The sequence below is a fragment of the Canis lupus genome, chromosome 37 (genome assembly GCF_011100685.1).
Source record: "Canis lupus familiaris isolate Mischka breed German Shepherd chromosome 37, alternate assembly UU_Cfam_GSD_1.0, whole genome shotgun sequence".
Lineage (NCBI taxonomy): Eukaryota > Metazoa > Chordata > Mammalia > Carnivora > Canidae > Canis > Canis lupus.
In genome coordinates this window covers 12170305-12187501 of record NC_049258.1, presented here as the reverse complement: position 1 = coordinate 12187501, position 17197 = coordinate 12170305, and the positions used below count along the sequence as shown (strand labels likewise).

At 34.5% G+C, this 17197-nt stretch overlaps 1 protein-coding gene across 4 annotated transcripts in view; it reads left to right on the top strand.

The window, feature by feature from the left end:
• The window catches only part of RAPH1 (Ras association (RalGDS/AF-6) and pleckstrin homology domains 1), a 101805-nt gene that overhangs the window by 50965 nt on the left and 33643 nt on the right, over positions 1-17197 (top strand). For 3 of the 4 annotated variants that reach the window (XM_038585437.1, XM_038585438.1, XM_038585439.1), the window contains exons 5-9: positions 954-1034; positions 5860-5934; positions 14618-14695; positions 15128-15287; positions 16978-17099. In XM_038585437.1, the coding sequence (XP_038441365.1) occupies positions 954-1034; positions 5860-5934; positions 14618-14695; positions 15128-15287; positions 16978-17099 (516 nt within the window). The remainder of the gene's footprint in view (positions 1-953; positions 1035-5859; positions 5935-14617; positions 14696-15127; positions 15288-16977; positions 17100-17197) is intronic. The other variant, XM_038585436.1, reaches the window with a different exon arrangement.

The window sequence follows — 17197 nt, the reverse complement described above, 5'->3', positions numbered from 1 at the left end:
GAGGAGAGGGTGTCAACACAGACAACCAATTTCAATTTCAGTATAATATGATGAGTGCTATGATAGGAAAGACAGAAAACCTCAATTAAAGGTCATTGATGACTTTGAGAATGAATTACAGAATGCAAAAAAAAAAAAGAATTACAGAATGCATTACAACTCAAAGGATGCAGACTTGGAGATGAAAGATAGATACTAAATTGTGGAAATTTGAGGGATAAGTGGAGGGTGGTACACTGTAGCTGAATTCAGGAAATTTGGCAGTGAAAAGGAGAAAACACTAGCTTAACAAGAAGTGTGTGCCCAGAAGTATTGAGTATTTTTCTGTCCTTCCCATTCCCAATAGACTGGACTAGTTGAGTATCAGATTGAGAATGGGAGGGAATGAGTGGGATCTAGGACATGCTTAACTTTAGAGGGGAATACATAACTTACTCATATAGAAATGGAAAGAAGGATGAGGATGGGGTGTTGTAGTTACAGGATACATTTTAGTGATGAAAATCCTTTTGATGGACATCATGTTCTTAGTAATGGGAAGTGAGGTCATATGAAGAGGTAGGAGGGTGAAACTAGAAGCTTGACCAACTTGGAAACTATTTAGAATGAGCTTATAAGGAATGACTTAGGGAGTGAGGGGAGAAGAGTAATAATAGTACTGACAAACAGCAGTCAGGGCCCAGTTGAAGCAGGAATTGGTATTGGAATTGTTTTTCTCCCATAGATTTCTGCTGTCAAGAAGTAGTGAGGTTAACTTAAGGGTAGGTTAGAGTTAGGATCATCTGGTTCTTTTTTATTTTTGCATAATATAATGAAAGATGCATGCAACTTTTCATTACTGTTTTGTTTCAACGATTCATTTCAGTGATCTTTTTCTCTTCCTGCATGATAGTGAGACTGGCCCTTTTCCACCTCCTTTACCTATCATTTTCTTCCTTCCTGCATTTTCACAGCATGCTATTTCTCTGAGATGTTCCAGCAAGCAGGCCAAGCATCATATTGACTTCACAGAAGAACAGGCTGAGCTGACACCTGTAAGTTCTGTAAACATGTCCATGGGACTACTTAAATAGCAGTGAAGAAGAATGCATTCTTTAGAACTCCTGATGATGAAACCTGGTCATATACCTGTTTTTTTTTTTTTTCTAACAAAAATTAAACCAGTTTAAAAAATAAATGAGCAGAAAACAAATGAGCAACTATATGATACAGTACGATTGAATATTAATACTTATGGTAAGATTATGTAGGTGGTAGCATACCTGATGTATCAAAATCTAAAACCACATGCTTTCTTTTCTATTCTGAAGCTAAGGGCTTTTGTAAATTTCTTAGGATACCAACAAATTTAGCTATTCTTCAGAATGGAGTTATCAAGTAGAATAACTCTTCTGTTCTCATGCTTCACTGAAAACCTAATTTCTTCCTTCAAAAATGTATCCTCTGGTCAGTGGTTGACAAATCTGGATTCTTCGGAGCTGTGCTGTTGCTTATAGTAAGCCCTAACCACATATGGCTATTGAGGACTTGAAATGTGGTTAATCCAAATTGAGATGTGCTATAAAGATAAAATGTAGAATGAATTTCAAAGACTGTAATTAAAAATATAAATATATCATTAATACTTTTTATTGATTATTTCGTGAAATTATACTGTTTGGGATATTTTCAGGTAAACAAAAGATACTAATGTTTATTTTGGCGTTTTCTTTTTAATATGGTTAGTAGAAAATTTTATATTTGTGGCTTGTGTTATATTCAGTTGGACAGTGCTGCTTCAGAATAATCTGTAAAGCATAAAAAACCCCGAGGTCCTGACCCCCACCCAGCTGAATCTGATTCCCTCTGATCCTCCTTCCCTTCCTTTGCCTGGTAATAACCCAGTAACCCAGTGAATGGGTCATATCCGGTATGTGAAAAACACTTTTCTTACCTCACCTTCAGCCCCTCCCTTACACTCTCAAGCATCAGCCATGTTTACTTTAACACTTGCATTGTCATCTGCTTGTTTAGTTCCTAATCCTTTCAGTCCTGGTACCCCCATTTTATAACATAATTTAAATCACTAGTTTTGTCCCAAATGAAATTCATAGATAGTCTAACCTACCTACATATTTTTTAAAAATGAATTTAATGCTCTAATACCCATGATGAAGGAGAATAATCAAAAAGTAATTTAAATATAATGTATTTCAGTTTTTAAATGTTTGGCCACCACTGCAGTAAAAGACACAATGACATAATCATATACCCACTTATAAGACAAGTGAAAAGATCAGAAGTCATATTTTACAGGAAAGAGAAAGCAGAAATGTGGTGGAAATAAAACATATTGTGACAAATACTGGCAGACAAAACATATCTGTATATGGTAATAGAAAAAGAAAATAGCTTTAACTGAAGTAGGTATAATGTGCTGAGACAATTTATAGAAATTTGAAAAAGAAAATGGTGAAATATGAAATTTTACAAATGAGTCATATAATTGTTTTTTTTGTGTGTGTTTTTTTTTTTTTTTAGATTTTATTTTTTTGAGAGAAAGCGAGAGCATGGTGGGGGGAGGCAAGGAAGGAAGGGTCAGAGGGAGAAGCAGACTCCCCTCTGAGTAGGGAGCCTGAGATCATGACTGACCCAAAGGCAGCCACTTAAACCGACTGAGCCACCCAGGTGCCCAAGTCTTATGTATAATTGTAATAAAACCATTCCCTAACTTATAATTTTGGATGAGGCAGTGATAAAATGACTTTGATATTTATTTTTACAGAATAGATTTCTCATTGTGCTGTAACTATTTTATATAAGACATAATAATGTGCATTATTTTTAAGTAGTCTTTATTAATGAAACTCAAATTCTTGCATTTCATGTCTTTTCATTAATTTAATAGTATTTATTAATTCTGTGAAAAGGAATTCCAAATGTCTCCTGTCATTTACTTGCATGTAACAGAATGCACATTGATACTGCCAGTTTTGGTATTGGCAGCTCTTCAAGCTGGTTTTCCATTGGTGAAATGATTTTCCAACATAATGAATAACTTGGTAAATTCCGGACAAAAGAAATTGTAGGCTTCTCTCAATTTGTTTTATAGGGTAATTGCATTCTCAGAAGAGTCATTGAATATTAAAATCATACAGAGGGCACCTGGGTGGCTTGAGCATCTGCCTCTGGCTCAGGTCATGATCCTAGGATCAAGTCCCACATTGAGCTCCCTGTGGGGAGCCTGCTTCTCCCTCTGCCTATGTCTCCCCCTCTCTCTGTGTATCTCTCATGAATAAAAAAAAAAAATCTTAAAAAATCTTAAAAGGCTAAAATAAAATAAAATCATACAGAAATACATTGTATTTAAGGTACATCATACATGTAAAATGGAGTTAGAGTCTAAGCCCAGATTGTTATGAACAGCATTTCCCATTTATGTGATTTTTCATATGAAGACAATAAAAGTTCATGTGTGATGTGGGACTTTTGCTGCTTCTTATACATCTTCCAGGACTCTAAGCTTTTTCAGAAATACTTTCCCTGAGCCCCTGATTCTGTCTTAAGTACTGTACCTCCTACTTGCTTCTATACCACTTGACACATTGTATTATAGATGTCAGTTAATCTCCCTGTTAGACTCTAAACTTTGTGAGAGTAAGAAATGCCTATCCTGGTCACCTTTACATCCCCAGTACCTTGCATGGTTCCAGGCTCAAAGTTGAAACCTAATAAATAATTGAAAAAATAAAGTGGAAAATGGAAGAGAGAAAGAAAATAAGCTAATAAACCAGTGAAGTGGATTAAAAATAAGCCACAAACTTCATGTTGTTAATAGTGAGTGAAAGAAAATGCAAGAAGGCCCTATTTAAATGAAGTGATATGCATTTTTATTATCAGCATCATGTACCAAGACAGAAGGCTGATTTAAGGACATGCCCAAAGCAATGTCCTTTGCTTTTTCTCAGTCCTCCAACTGCATACCACTCTTCTTACTCCTCTTGTATCTTTCTCCAGTAACAAATTATCCCAACGCCTTGGCCCCCTTTCTGAGGAATTCTAGAGCAACATATGACTGGCACCATTAGGGGACAATAGATAAAGTAAGGTATTTATTGAAGGAAGTAGTTTGCTTCTAATGTTTTCTAAGTTTTCATTTTTCTGCTGCAAATACCTATAGTTTAGATAGAGGAAACATGCAGACCTGGCTTCCCTCCCTGCTAATGAGTAAGCAGTGAATAGCTCTACCTGACCCACACAAGTTATCGTCGCATCCAGCTATTGTTTGTGGTCTTTATTTTTTTTTTTTTTAGATGTTGATTATTTTTGATACACTAGCGATAGTAATTTAATGATTATCTTCCTTTTATTTTAGGCTTTCAATATTTTTAAATGGATAACTTCTACTTCTGAGTCTTTAAACAAATACAGTTAGATATCATTGTTTCTTACTGATCAGATCACAGATTTTTTTTTTTCAGTGATTTGAATGAAGTGTTGAGGTGAATTGAGTTTGAGGATGAATTGAGTAAATCTTGTAAGATTTTTAAGTTTAAACTTGAAATCTCTGGTATTACATATACCAAAAAGTTTGTTTTCATGGCATGAAGCAGATTTATTTTTTTTTAATTTGTAATATAATTATCTGAATTTAGGTATTCTACTTATTTGGGGGGATCTTTTTCGGAGAAACTAATCTTTGCGTAAGATAAAGGAAATAGTAGGTTTTTTAGAAATTATATTCTATGTATTTTACCTAAATGTGTAAGGAGTTTCTTTCCAAAGGACTTTTTCTCAGGAACAACTTTAGGGTGGGGGGAGCAGGGAAGGAAAGAGAGTCCCAAACAGACTCAACACTGGGCACAGAGCCCCTTTGCAAGGCTTGATCCCATGACCCTGAGATTAGGACCCCAGCCAAAACCAAGAATGGGACACTCAACCAACTGTAGCACTCATATGCACCCTGCCAATATATTGTTTTAAATGATGATTAGTAATTACATAGCATTAAAAAAATAAGTGCTAATTCAGAATTACTTAGGGATAAGCAAGTCTGAATTACATTTATATGGAAACAGCTATAATTTATATGAGTATAAATACAATTGCATAAACTTACCTTGAACATGTTACTAAAAAGTTATTAAGAGGGAAAAGGGTAGTTAGAGCCTTGATTATTCACAAATCATTTTCATGAAAATACATTAATTGCTTGAATTTAATCAATTTTTAAAGGAACCAATTTCTTAAACGTTCTGTTCATGTCCTTTGTTTGCTATGTAAGTCCTTTACCATGTAATACAGTCTTACTGGTATTCTGATATAATGAGTGAATTAATAAGATTTTACTGAAAACAAGTGATATCCATTAGGCAAAATATTTATGGACCTTTTTTTCTCAGTGTGGCTATCATTGAATTGATTAGATACTTGCAGAGTTTTTTAAAAAGTTTTTAAAAGTCTTATTCTGTTTTCACAAGAATATACTAGTCCTAAAGCTATATAGGTCTTTATAGCCTTTAACAAAGGGAAGGAATATGTTTAGTCATTGGTCTTCAACACCTGTTTATCTGTACTGTGCGCACAGCATTCACAAACATTGCCCTAGAAGACAGGCTGGCTCTGTGATCTGTGCAGTGCATGATCCATTTTCACAGAGTGAAGGACTGGCAGGAGCCAGCTAGGGCATGCCTACTGGTGTCTGCCTTCCCATCTTTTTTTTTTTTTTTTAAGTTTTCTTGTGGACACATTTCACTGTAGGAAAAAGACATGAGATTAATGATAGAGAATCGTTCTTTGTCTACTTTATATTTTAAACACATAAAACCTCCATTGACTTCTGTTGCCTTTTTTGTTTTTCTCTCTCTTTTTCTGCACAAGCACTCCTATCTGGACAGGGAAACCTCCCTTCTTCTGAGAAACATTGCAGGAAAACCTTCTCATTTGCTGACCAAGGTGATACTTCTTCTTTCCACCTGCATGTAAATATTTAATTGTCTTTCAGGTAGAATATAATTTCTGGTTTTGATTGTGCTCTCAGATGTCTCAGATTGTGCTTTCTTATTTCAGCATCTTTGTTGTTAATAGTTTTTTTTCTCTCTTAACTGAAGGTAATTGTTTACTGATCTTAATGACTTAAGATATAATGACTTAATATTCTACTCTCAATAACAGAAAATACTGTAAATGCCTGACCATCTTCCCAAGTATGTTACACTTTTTCTAGTTTAACATTTTACTTCATTTTAAAGTCTGAAAACATTGCTTTAGCTTTAACTTTTATTAGTAGTGGTTATCCATGCTGTTTCTTCAGCAAATTTTGTTTTCTAGTTCTTGTTTATATTACAGACATCTTGCTAATTAAAACATTTATTTATATAAACAATCTTATTTTACATTAGCTTAATCAAATTGTAAAAGAAGGCTGCAATTTTAATTTCTCATTTCTCCTCAGAATGGTTTGAATTGGTCCAACTGGATTTTCATTGGGCTAATATTTTACATCAATTTAAAATCCTTATGTATTGTCACTGTTAACTAAGAAATAACAGAATAGGGAAGCTGAATAGATTTTTGACCAATTTTCAAGTCATGTTTTTATTTCATTATCTATTGTCACTGTTAACTAAGAAAGAATAGGGAAGCTGAATAGATTTTGACCTCAAGTCATGTTTTTATTTCATTATCTTATTTAAATAATGTTAAATTCAAGAATATCAGATGTCATTATAGTTTCTTGTGAATATGATGGTGATTATGGGTAAGTTATTGTGTCTGAGGTTTTTTAAAAAAGTTATTACTTAACCTTATAAACTTGTAGAAGAGGGTAATAAGGCTATAATTAAAATCTCCCTGAGAAGTAGCTCAAAGAGAAGACCCAAGAGACATTGAAACCCTTTCTCTTGCCTGAGTTTCTCTTTAAAGTAGACCTAGGAATAGAGTAGTGCTTAAGATCAGGGAAATGTAGAAGTCTAGGTGGGTAATAGCCGTATTATACTTTATAAAAATAGCAGAGTTCTTTCCCTCAGCTTGTCCTCAGTTTACTCTCTCTTTCCCTGGAATCCACACTCCTAACTTCAAAAAGGATCTCTGTTCTAGATCAGATCTCTTTACCTAAGAGTAACATATGTCCAGGTTGCTGTCAGGTATTTCTTGGAAGATAACCAGCATTTTACCAGCACCTCCAGTCCCACAGATCTTTAGCTTCCATACCCATACTCACCCTGGGGCCTTACAATTCATATCCTTCTTGTGACATTGCTGTTTCTGCTCAGAATGCTGTTACTCTCCTGGTTACCCAGATGTGAGCACTCTACCACCCATGGTGCCGTTCTTCTCAGTTATTATCTTAAAGCTCCAGTGAAGAATCTGCAGGATTAAGTTCACCCATCCATTTAGTTCCCATTGCCACTGCCCTAAAATAGGCTCTTAATCTGTTATCAAAGCTACCACACTTGTCTCTTCATTCTTGCCTCTCCTTCCTCTGGTCCATTTTGTACACTGCTCTCAGATGTAACAGCTTACCATTTCCATTGTTTGTTTATTGAACAAATATTTGTTGAGTCAAATACTATCCTGGAGCTGGGACATACTTTGTATAAAATGGATATATCCCCCTACCCTCAGGGCTCACAGTCTACTTAGGAAGGTAGATAAAAAATATTAATGGGCAAGTATAAACAAATTCTAAATCATGTTAAATGCCATGGAGGAAGCAAAGTAAAGCATTAGAGCAATACTAGAGAGAATATTGGGGGTACATTTCCTTTAGATGGCAAGATCAGAAAAAGGCCCTTCTAAGGGGGCAACATTTAACCTAAAGATTGAAGGATGAAAAGCCAGCTTGAAGGTGAAGTTTAGTGCTCCATGTAGATAGGCCCAGGGAGAAGAGTTTAGCAGGTTTGAAAAGCTGAAGAGAAGCTATGTTGCAGGAGCCACAGTAGTTGAATGAAGATAGGAGCGAATGTCTTGAGTTTGGAGAAGGAGGCAGGAACCAGATTATCAAGGCATGCTAAGGAGTTTGTATTTTTTTCTAAATGCAGTGGCAAATCATTAAAGAGAATAACTTCATCCATTTAGCAGATGTTTACTGAATACTACCATGTTCACAACCCTGGAGATCCTGCAGTGAATAAATACAGAGTTCCTACCACAGGGAGAGCTATTCTTTGCAAGTTATGGATAAATGCAGTCAGTAACTTCTCATCTCCCTGTACCCAAGAAAGAGACAGTGATACCAACTACAGCATCAGAGCCATCTCTGCTTGGATCAGCTCTTCTCCCATGACCCAAGTGTTGGAATTGCTGGTGTTTGTAACCAACATCTGGCTCCAGCTACCTCCTACATACTACTCTGCTTACATACAAGAAATTTGAGAAGGACTGTGATTCAGTAGCAAAAATGTAAACATTTAGGTTGGAATGGGGTGTGGAGTCAAGGAGGTAGCAGAAATTCCTAACTTGAGCTGCAGGAGCCTTTCAATGTCGGTGTCCTCAATCCAGGAGCACTTGGCTGTTTTGAAACTAAAATGGGTTTACACGTTTTGTGTGCCACCTGTGTGGCAGTCTGGCTCCCCTTACCCAAAAAAGCATAGTGCCTCGTATACACTTGTCCAAACTAGGATATTGTAACACCTAGTAGTTAGGACACAGTAGAATGAGCATAGTAGCACTGTGTTTAGGCCAAGGCAGCAGCCAAAAGAGTGTTTTGGGTTTTTTTTCCATCATAAATTTAGTTGTCACTAAACCACTATTAATGAAATAACTAACCCACATACAGCTCTGAGCTGGGAACCTCTGCAAAAACAATACCAAACAGTTTCTTCTAGGAATGGCATTAGTACCGTAAATGGGTGCCACGGGCAAAGGACATATTGTTGATCTGTTGCCCTTAAATTTCTGGGAACTATTCTGAATGTCTTCCCTGGCTCTTTATCTAACAGTGCGTTTTTTTCACTCTTTACTCCTCTACCCTGCTTTATTTTTTAAGATGGGACTTATCCCAGACTGACTTACCACACATCTATTTCTTTATGGTCTTGTCTCTTATTAAATGTAAGCTCCTCGAAAGCAGGTACCCTATACCCTATACCCCATATACCCTGCCCTTAGTCCCAAGCTTACATAGTCTCCCCAAACATCTGTCACAGAATGGTCCTTTAGTGACCTTCAAGGACTGTTGTACTGTTGACCACCATTTTCTGTGCTTCAGAAAAGTTATAAAAGTGCTATTATATTACTGTAAGTCTTTCATTGTTGACAAACAGTTTTTATTTACTGTTATCCCTTAAGTTTGCGCTATAACCCTTATGAACAAAAGGAACTGTGACACAGTGGAGAGAGCACGTGATAAGTCATTTGGTAACTGCCTGTATGATCTTAGAAAGATTAGTCTTTCTGGGCCTTAGTTATTAATCAGTACAGTGTATGTAATAATGATATTGGCCTTGCATTATTGAGAATTAAATGAGATACCGTGTGTAACACACCTCAAAGTGTGTGGCAAGTTTTAGGTTCATTTGATGTTAGTTTTCTTCTCCGTGAGATGCTATCAATGTCATGATTTCTTCAGGAAAGTGAAGTAGTTGTTACTATTATTATTTTGGCCGTAAGTAATTTTATAGGGTAGAGCATTTCATGGACAGTGAACTATTTACCACTCCAGGTTTTCTTTGAACGTTTTTAAATTTATATAAATTTAAACAAATTTGTTGTAAAATGTGAAAGAACCTAAATCTCAAACTGCTACTTTTTAGCCCATTAATTTTAACTGGATTTGTTTTGAACTTACAAAGCCTTAATTTCTTAGTTGAAGGAATTCACTAGCCATCTCTTAGCAACTGTCACTCTTTGAGTATTCTAATTTTTACACTCCTGAGAATGCTTTAACACTTTGTAACCACAGCATTGGCTTTCATTTAATCATAAGATCTTCACTGAGTTTTTGTTCTTTATGTAAATTTGAGGAGGCTTGGCATTTGACGGTTATTGATAGCCGCACAGGAGTTTTTCAGGTAGAAAATGGGTTGTCTTTTGCTCTTTTAAAAGACAGGGTAGAAGAGAAAGTTGGTATATGTGTGAGATATCTTTTAGTTATGTTGAGGATGGCTGTGGGACAAACAACATGAAGAAAGGGACAGTCAAAAGATAGGGGGACAGAAGGCTTAAGACCTGAGGTTGTCTGCATTAGCAAAAAGAAGAGAACAAGAAATGAATAAAGCTTTGTTCTTTGTACTGAAGTTGGGTTGCAGACATTGAATATAGACTTGCATTGCCTTTATAAATAAACTACCGGATGTCTTCTTACTATATAGTCTAAACACATCAGCAAAGACTTATTGATCTTTCCTGTACTGTGCACTTTATGAGCTTAAAACAGTTTCTTCCTCTCCTAAGTTGTAATGATGAAAAGTAAAGCTATGGGTATATCTACCATGGTAATGTAGGTAAAAGTTAAACTTTCTGAGGAAGAGGTTATCCATAGGAAACATAAAATACTATGAATCTTGCAATTTGATATATTTTTATTTTCAGTTTTGCTCCAATGATGATATTCAGCCTCTTAAAGTAAGAGGCATCTTGATCAGTTGTTTCTTCAGAAAGCTTCTAGCAAGGATCATCCTTGTTAATAAACTGGAGGAGAACAAAGCTGCCTAGGTTGAAATTAGGCACATAGCTCTTAAATTTGAATTTGATACAGTTTTAAAATAGAGCAATTTATGTAGTTATTAAAGAGTAGTATTTTGAGCAATGGAAGTACTAAGTTTGGATGTTAAGATAGCCTTAAAGTTAGATGCTTTACATAAAGATGGTTTTTTAATTGATGGCTAGGAAATCTATTTGTTTAATATATGTTAAATGGTTGCTCTGAATCTCGTTTCTTCCAGTGTGTCAACATTTTTCCTGTTAGCCTGTGAACAGAAACTTAATCTTAGAATTGAATGACTTTTTGTATCAGTCCTTTAAAAGATAGTACTGGTTGTATTCTTTTGTATTTGGCAAATAGTATTATACTAAAATAGGAGTATGAAAATACTATTTTTATATTTATAATGAATATTAGAATGTAATATTTAAATTTGTATGTTCCTTTCTAAAATAAGCTTTTTTTTTAAAGAGTGGTTTTAGATTCACAGTGAAATTGAGGGAAAGGTACAAAGATTTTCCATATACTACCTGCCCCTACACATGTATAGCCTCCCTATAGTCAGTATCCCCCACCAGAGTGGTACATTTGGTACAACTGATGAGCTTTGGTTGACACATCATTATCACCCAGAATCCACAGTTTACATTAGGGTTCCCTCTTGGTGTTGTACATTCCATGGATTTGAACGAATGTGTAATGACATGTATCTACCATTGTAGTATCATACAGAATAGCTTTACTCCTACAAAAGTGCTATGTTCCATCTATTCATTCCTCTCTCTCCCCAACCCCAGGCAATCACTAATCTTTTTACTGTCTCCATAGTTCTGCCTTTTTCAGAATGTCATACAGTATGCAGCCTTTTAGATTGGCTTCGTTCACTTAGTAATATGCATTTAAGTTTCCTCAGTGTCTTTTCATGGCCTGATCATTTCTTTTTAGCACTGAGTAATATTATCTAGATGTAGCACATTTTATCCATTCACCTACTTGGAAACAGGTTGTTTCCAAGTGTTAGCAATTATAGATAATACTGCTAGAAGCATTTATGTGCAGATTTTTGGGTGGAGGTAAGTTTTTACTCATTTAGGTAGATATTAAGGAGCATGATTACTGAATCATATTGTAAGAGAATGTTTAGATTTATAAGAAACCAACAAACTATTTTCCAAAGTGGCTGTACCATTTTCCATTCCCACCAGCAATGTATATGAGTTCTTTTTGATCCATTACTTCATCAGCATTTGATGTTTTCAGTGTTTAGGTTTTGGGCCATTTTAATAGGTTGTATAACCTGGTATCTTGTTTTAATTTGGTGTTCCCTAAAGACATATGATATTGAGTATCTTTTCATGGGCTTATTTGCTGTCTCTGTATCTTCTTTGGTAAATTCTCTGTTCATGTCTTTTACCCATTTTTTTAATTGGAATGCTCGTTTTCATGAGTTTTATGTATTTTATTTCATTTTATTTTGAGTTTTATGTATTTTAGATAAATAGTCCTTTATCAGATGTCTGATAAATTGCAAATATGTGCCTGATAAATTGCAAATATTTCCTCCTAGTCTGTGTCTTGTCTTATTCTCTTGAATATTCTTTTTGCCTTCAAAATGTTTTTTTGGCTTTTGGGACAATTTTTTTAACTTCTGCTGAATAATTATAATGTTACAAAAAAAAATTAGCCTTTCAGAAGTTCGTGTTTATATTCCAAATACACAAAACACTGATTTTACATATCAATCTTTACTCATCAGACTTTGAGATTTAAGTTTGCTTTAAAGAGACATGAAGTAAAACTTGCAGATATGCTTTGGTAAATTTTTCTTCTCTGTAGTAGGCATTCATACTAATACATAAGCTATGGCAAATGAGCCATGAGAAACAGAAGATAATTATCCCATTGGAAAAAAAAATCATAAAACTCCTGCTTTCCTCTTTCTTTTCCAAAAAAAAAACCAAAAAAAACTCCAAAACAAAAAACCTGTTAAATAACTGGTTTCATAAAACCACTGGGAAATGCTAATATTCAAAATTCATTTCTAGAGTAGTGCTAGATTCATCAGAAACACAGGGTTTGGTAATTTAACTAATGATTTGTTTCTCTAAGAAACAGAATTCTAGTAACTGGGAGTTTTAATGAGAGTAGTGTAGTTTCCTTATTGTATAGCATGCATTTAAAAAAAAAAAATCTTTAAAATAATTAGGCAACGCCTAATTAGGGACGCCTGGGTGGCTTAGCGGTTGAGCAAGTCTGCCTTTGGCTCAGGGCATGATCCCAGGGCCGGGAATCAAGTCCCACATTGGGCTCCCTGCGAGGAGCCTGCTTCTCCCTCTGCCTATGTCTCTGCCTCTGTGTGTGTGTGTGTGTCTCATGAATAAATAAATAGAATCTTCTACGTCTTCTAAAAAAAATAAAATAATCAGGTAACATATTTTACAATTATTTATTTGCATAAAAGGGGATACAGTTATTTAATCTTTTAATCAAATGAATATATCTATAATTGTCTATGAATCAAGTCTTCTTTTACCCCCTCCATTGTTAAAATAAAGTTCTTTGTTCTCAGTTTAATTGGGTTTACAGATAGTATTTCCACACCTTGGTTATTATGTCAGTTCACTGGCTCCTTTCATTGAAAAGGATCCGATTTCTAGCAAACAAGCCTACTGTCTTCTCTTAACTACTGTTTCCTCTGTTGTACAGAGTAGCAACTACTAAGCTTGAAATGGGGGAAGATTTAGTATGAAATGGAAAGAGAACAGTTCAGAAACAAGAAAGCCAGCAGAATTTAGGAGAACAGGGACCAAATCTATTAAATGAATTGAAGTTTCATTTTTGTTTTTGGCTCAGGAAGCTTTAGCTATTTTGTGAAGAATAACACATGGTTTGTGGTTTTTAATCATAATCCAGAGCAGATAAAGTTGGCTAATATAACTAGGTCCTTCTTTTGTTTTAAGTCTTCTATTGAATATAGGAATATATAAGATGGCAGTGTATATTTTTTTTAGATATTTTCCAGAGTAACCAAAAACTTAGAGTTAGAAAGTAATCCTTCATAAGCAAAGATTTACTTACATGAGTTTTTCTCAACTGGAGGTTAAGGCTACAGTGTACAATGGCCTACTGCTGGAAAATACAAGTAAGTACTGGTATTATAGCACTATACGTTATTTTAGGAAAAAATAAATAGAGTAAGTATAGTTATAATTTTTGATAGTGTTACTACTATTTATAATCTAAATTTTACAAAGAAGTTACTAGAAATTAAATATTTGGAAAGTTCTATTTAGCATTTTAAAAATTTCATCAGTGAATTAATAGGAATAACTATGAGTTTACTGACATGAGACATTGGTTGTATTGTGTGCTTTTCAAAGCATAATGAAACCTAAAGTATAATGCAACTTCCATTTGCATTGATAAATTGATGAGAACATACCTATATTTTTTACTAAGGACTTTTATGTGGTTGCAAAGAAATAAATTGATATTGTTTTTTGCTGTTTTATGGTGATATGATACATTTTCAGTGTAACTGAACAAAACATTAGTATGCAAAAAATTACCCATACTTTGGAGGCAGGCATAAGTTCAGAGTTGAGGCATTGTGCAGGTGCGGCAAACTGTCAGGCCATCACATAAACCGTTACACATTCCCTGTTTCTCCTACCTGGAGCCTGAAATTCTTTTGCTTCGGATTGACAGAATCAAACTCACTAATTTGCTGTATCACAGATTTCTTTTTCTCTAGAAGATGGAATCTGGTCTTCTTGATAAGAGTTCCTGAAGCCTGCATCTTAAAAATGTTCCTTTGTACTATGTCTGTTCTCACTTTTTGAACAGGTTATTTTTAAATGTGCTCTATATAAGTATGTGAAGTTATATTCTTACTGAAATCCAATGGTGGCAACATCCTTAAGATAAAAAAAGACTTTTCAAAAATTCTCATTATTTTAGCATTCGTTTATCTCCAGTGCTTTGTGTTCACAGGAAGAACAGGCAGCAAAATTGAAAGCTGAGAAGATCAGAGTTGCCCTGGAGAAAATTAAAGAGGCACAAGTGAAAAAGGTGCTATTTGGGCTTCTTCCTCGTTTGGGATTTTTTGTAATCAGTTTTTTAAATCAGATTTATAAAGAAGTGCCTTGTTTATATAACATACCTTCAAGATACAGAGAGAAGGGTATTCTTGATATATTTGTCACATTTTTTTTTGGTAGATAAAATGTATTAGAAAGAACTGCTTTAAATTCTCCTAAAATAGTAAAACAAAATAGTCTTACTATAATCTTACCTGTTATTATCATTTAAAAAATGCTTTAAATTTGTTTAGGTTATTTGATACCTAGTTTTAGAGTATCTTTCTTGCATAATAAAGTCATTATTTGTGTTTTAATTTATATTTACCTAAGAATGTTACTCAAAACATTACTTGATATTGGGAGAAATTACTAGAATGCCTATTTTTTGGCTTGTATTTAATTTCCTTTTTACCTATTGTAGTTGGTGATTAGAGTCCACATGTCTGACGATAGTTCTAAGACAATGATGGTGGATGAGAGGCAGACAGTGAGACAAGTGCTGGATAACCTAATGGACAAATCCCACTGCGGTTATAGTTTAGACTGGTCGCTGGTAGAAACCATCTCTGAATTACAAATGGGTTAGTAATCTAATTGCTTTATTTACTTTTTAGTTACTATGCAATGCTAACAGGTTTCATGTTAATTAAAGCACTTTGAGTCATCTTTTTCCCCCCTATGTATATGGAGCCTTAGCTTTTTACATTATCTTTTTTCCCCCTCCAAGTATTTGAGATTTCTCTGAATACAAGATCATTTCCAGTTCACTTCAGATCTTCTTATGGCTAAACTAGTTTTTTTTTTTTTTTTTTAAAGTAATAAAATGCTTTTTCCTTCAAATAACTGCATAGACACATTTACTAAGACCATTCTATTTATTTGCTTTTGTTTTGAATTCCCTATACCAGCATTTGACTTTTAGGGAAAACATAAAGCCTATCTTTTTTATTTTTAGCTAGATGTACTAAATCTTAGTTTCCTATGATTTATAGTTAAGTGTGGTGTTTTCTAATTTTAAAAATCCCTCATTTTTAATGCCATCATTGATTCTTTAAAAAGTTTCTAATATTAGTTGTGTGATTTTAGCAACCTGGCAATTGTTATTTTTAACAATTGTTATTTTATACCTAATAAAATAAGGTATATTTGAATCAGTAATCAATTTCAACTTTGTATTTTATTTTAAAAAGTATTTGCATTGGTCTTACTACCTGTATATTTAAATATTTCACAGCAGTTTCCAGAGAAATAAAAATTTAATTATTAACCTTTTTGTCTCAGAATTGCACATACATAGCCCCCAAACTAAACTATAAGTTATTAGTTTATTAGCATGTATAAAATGTATTATTATAATATTTTTATAATATTATTATATTATTATAATATTATTATAATACTCATAACTCTTCTTAGAGAATTACAAAGGTTTGAGTTCATACATGTGGCATGATGGTACACAGAACACGTTTAGATGATAATGTTTTTAGTATGTCCATGTCTATAGGTTAATGACCCACATATGTAATATTATATTTTTCTGTTACCTTTTATATAGTTGGCTATGGTCTTTTTTTTTTAAGATTTTATTTATTTATCTGAGAGAGTGGGTGCATGCACATACCCGAGCACTAGCTGGGGTAGGGGCAGAGGGAGAAGCAGATTCCCTGTTGAGCAGGGAGTTGGAGGAGGGGCTTGATCCCAGGAGTGTATCATGATGTGAGCCAAAGGCAGATGCTTAACTGACTGAGCCACCCAGACACCCTTGGTTTTTTGTTTTTTCAAAGGTAGATAGGAAAAGACTGAAGGCTGAGAAAGATCTAACAGAAGACCTAGATTTTAGTCCTAATTCTTCCATGTAACAGCTATGTGACTTTGCTGAAGTCACTTAACACCATTGGGCATGTTTCCTTATTTGAAAATAGAGGGAAGACCAGATAATTTCTAAGGGCCAAGAGCTATAATGTCAATTAAAATTCTCTGGTTCGGGCAGCCCCGGTGGCCCAGCAGTTTAGCGCCGCCTGCAGCCCGGGGTGTGATCCCGGAGATGGGATCGAGTCCCACATCGGGCTCCTTGCATGGAGCCTGCTTCTCCCTCTGCCTGTGTCTCTGCTTCTCTCTCTTTCTCTCTCTCTGTGTCTCTCATGAATAAATAAATAAAATCTTTAAAAAAAATTCTGTAGTTCTGCTTAGAATTACTTCACAAGTTTTATGTCTTTGATGCAGTTCTGATCAATACTAACAAAATACTGATATTTTATCTTGGGACAGAGAGAATCTTTGAAGATCATGAAAACTTGGTTGAAAATCTTCTTAATTGGACAAGAGATAGCCAAAACAAGCTTATATTTATGGAACGTATAGAAAAATATGCACTTTTCAAAAACCCACAGGTGAGACCAAATACCTTAGAGAGGTCAGGATTTCTAAATGTTCACCTTATTCTATTACTTTTAAGTTAACAGAGTTAAAAAAAAAAAAAAAAAAAAAA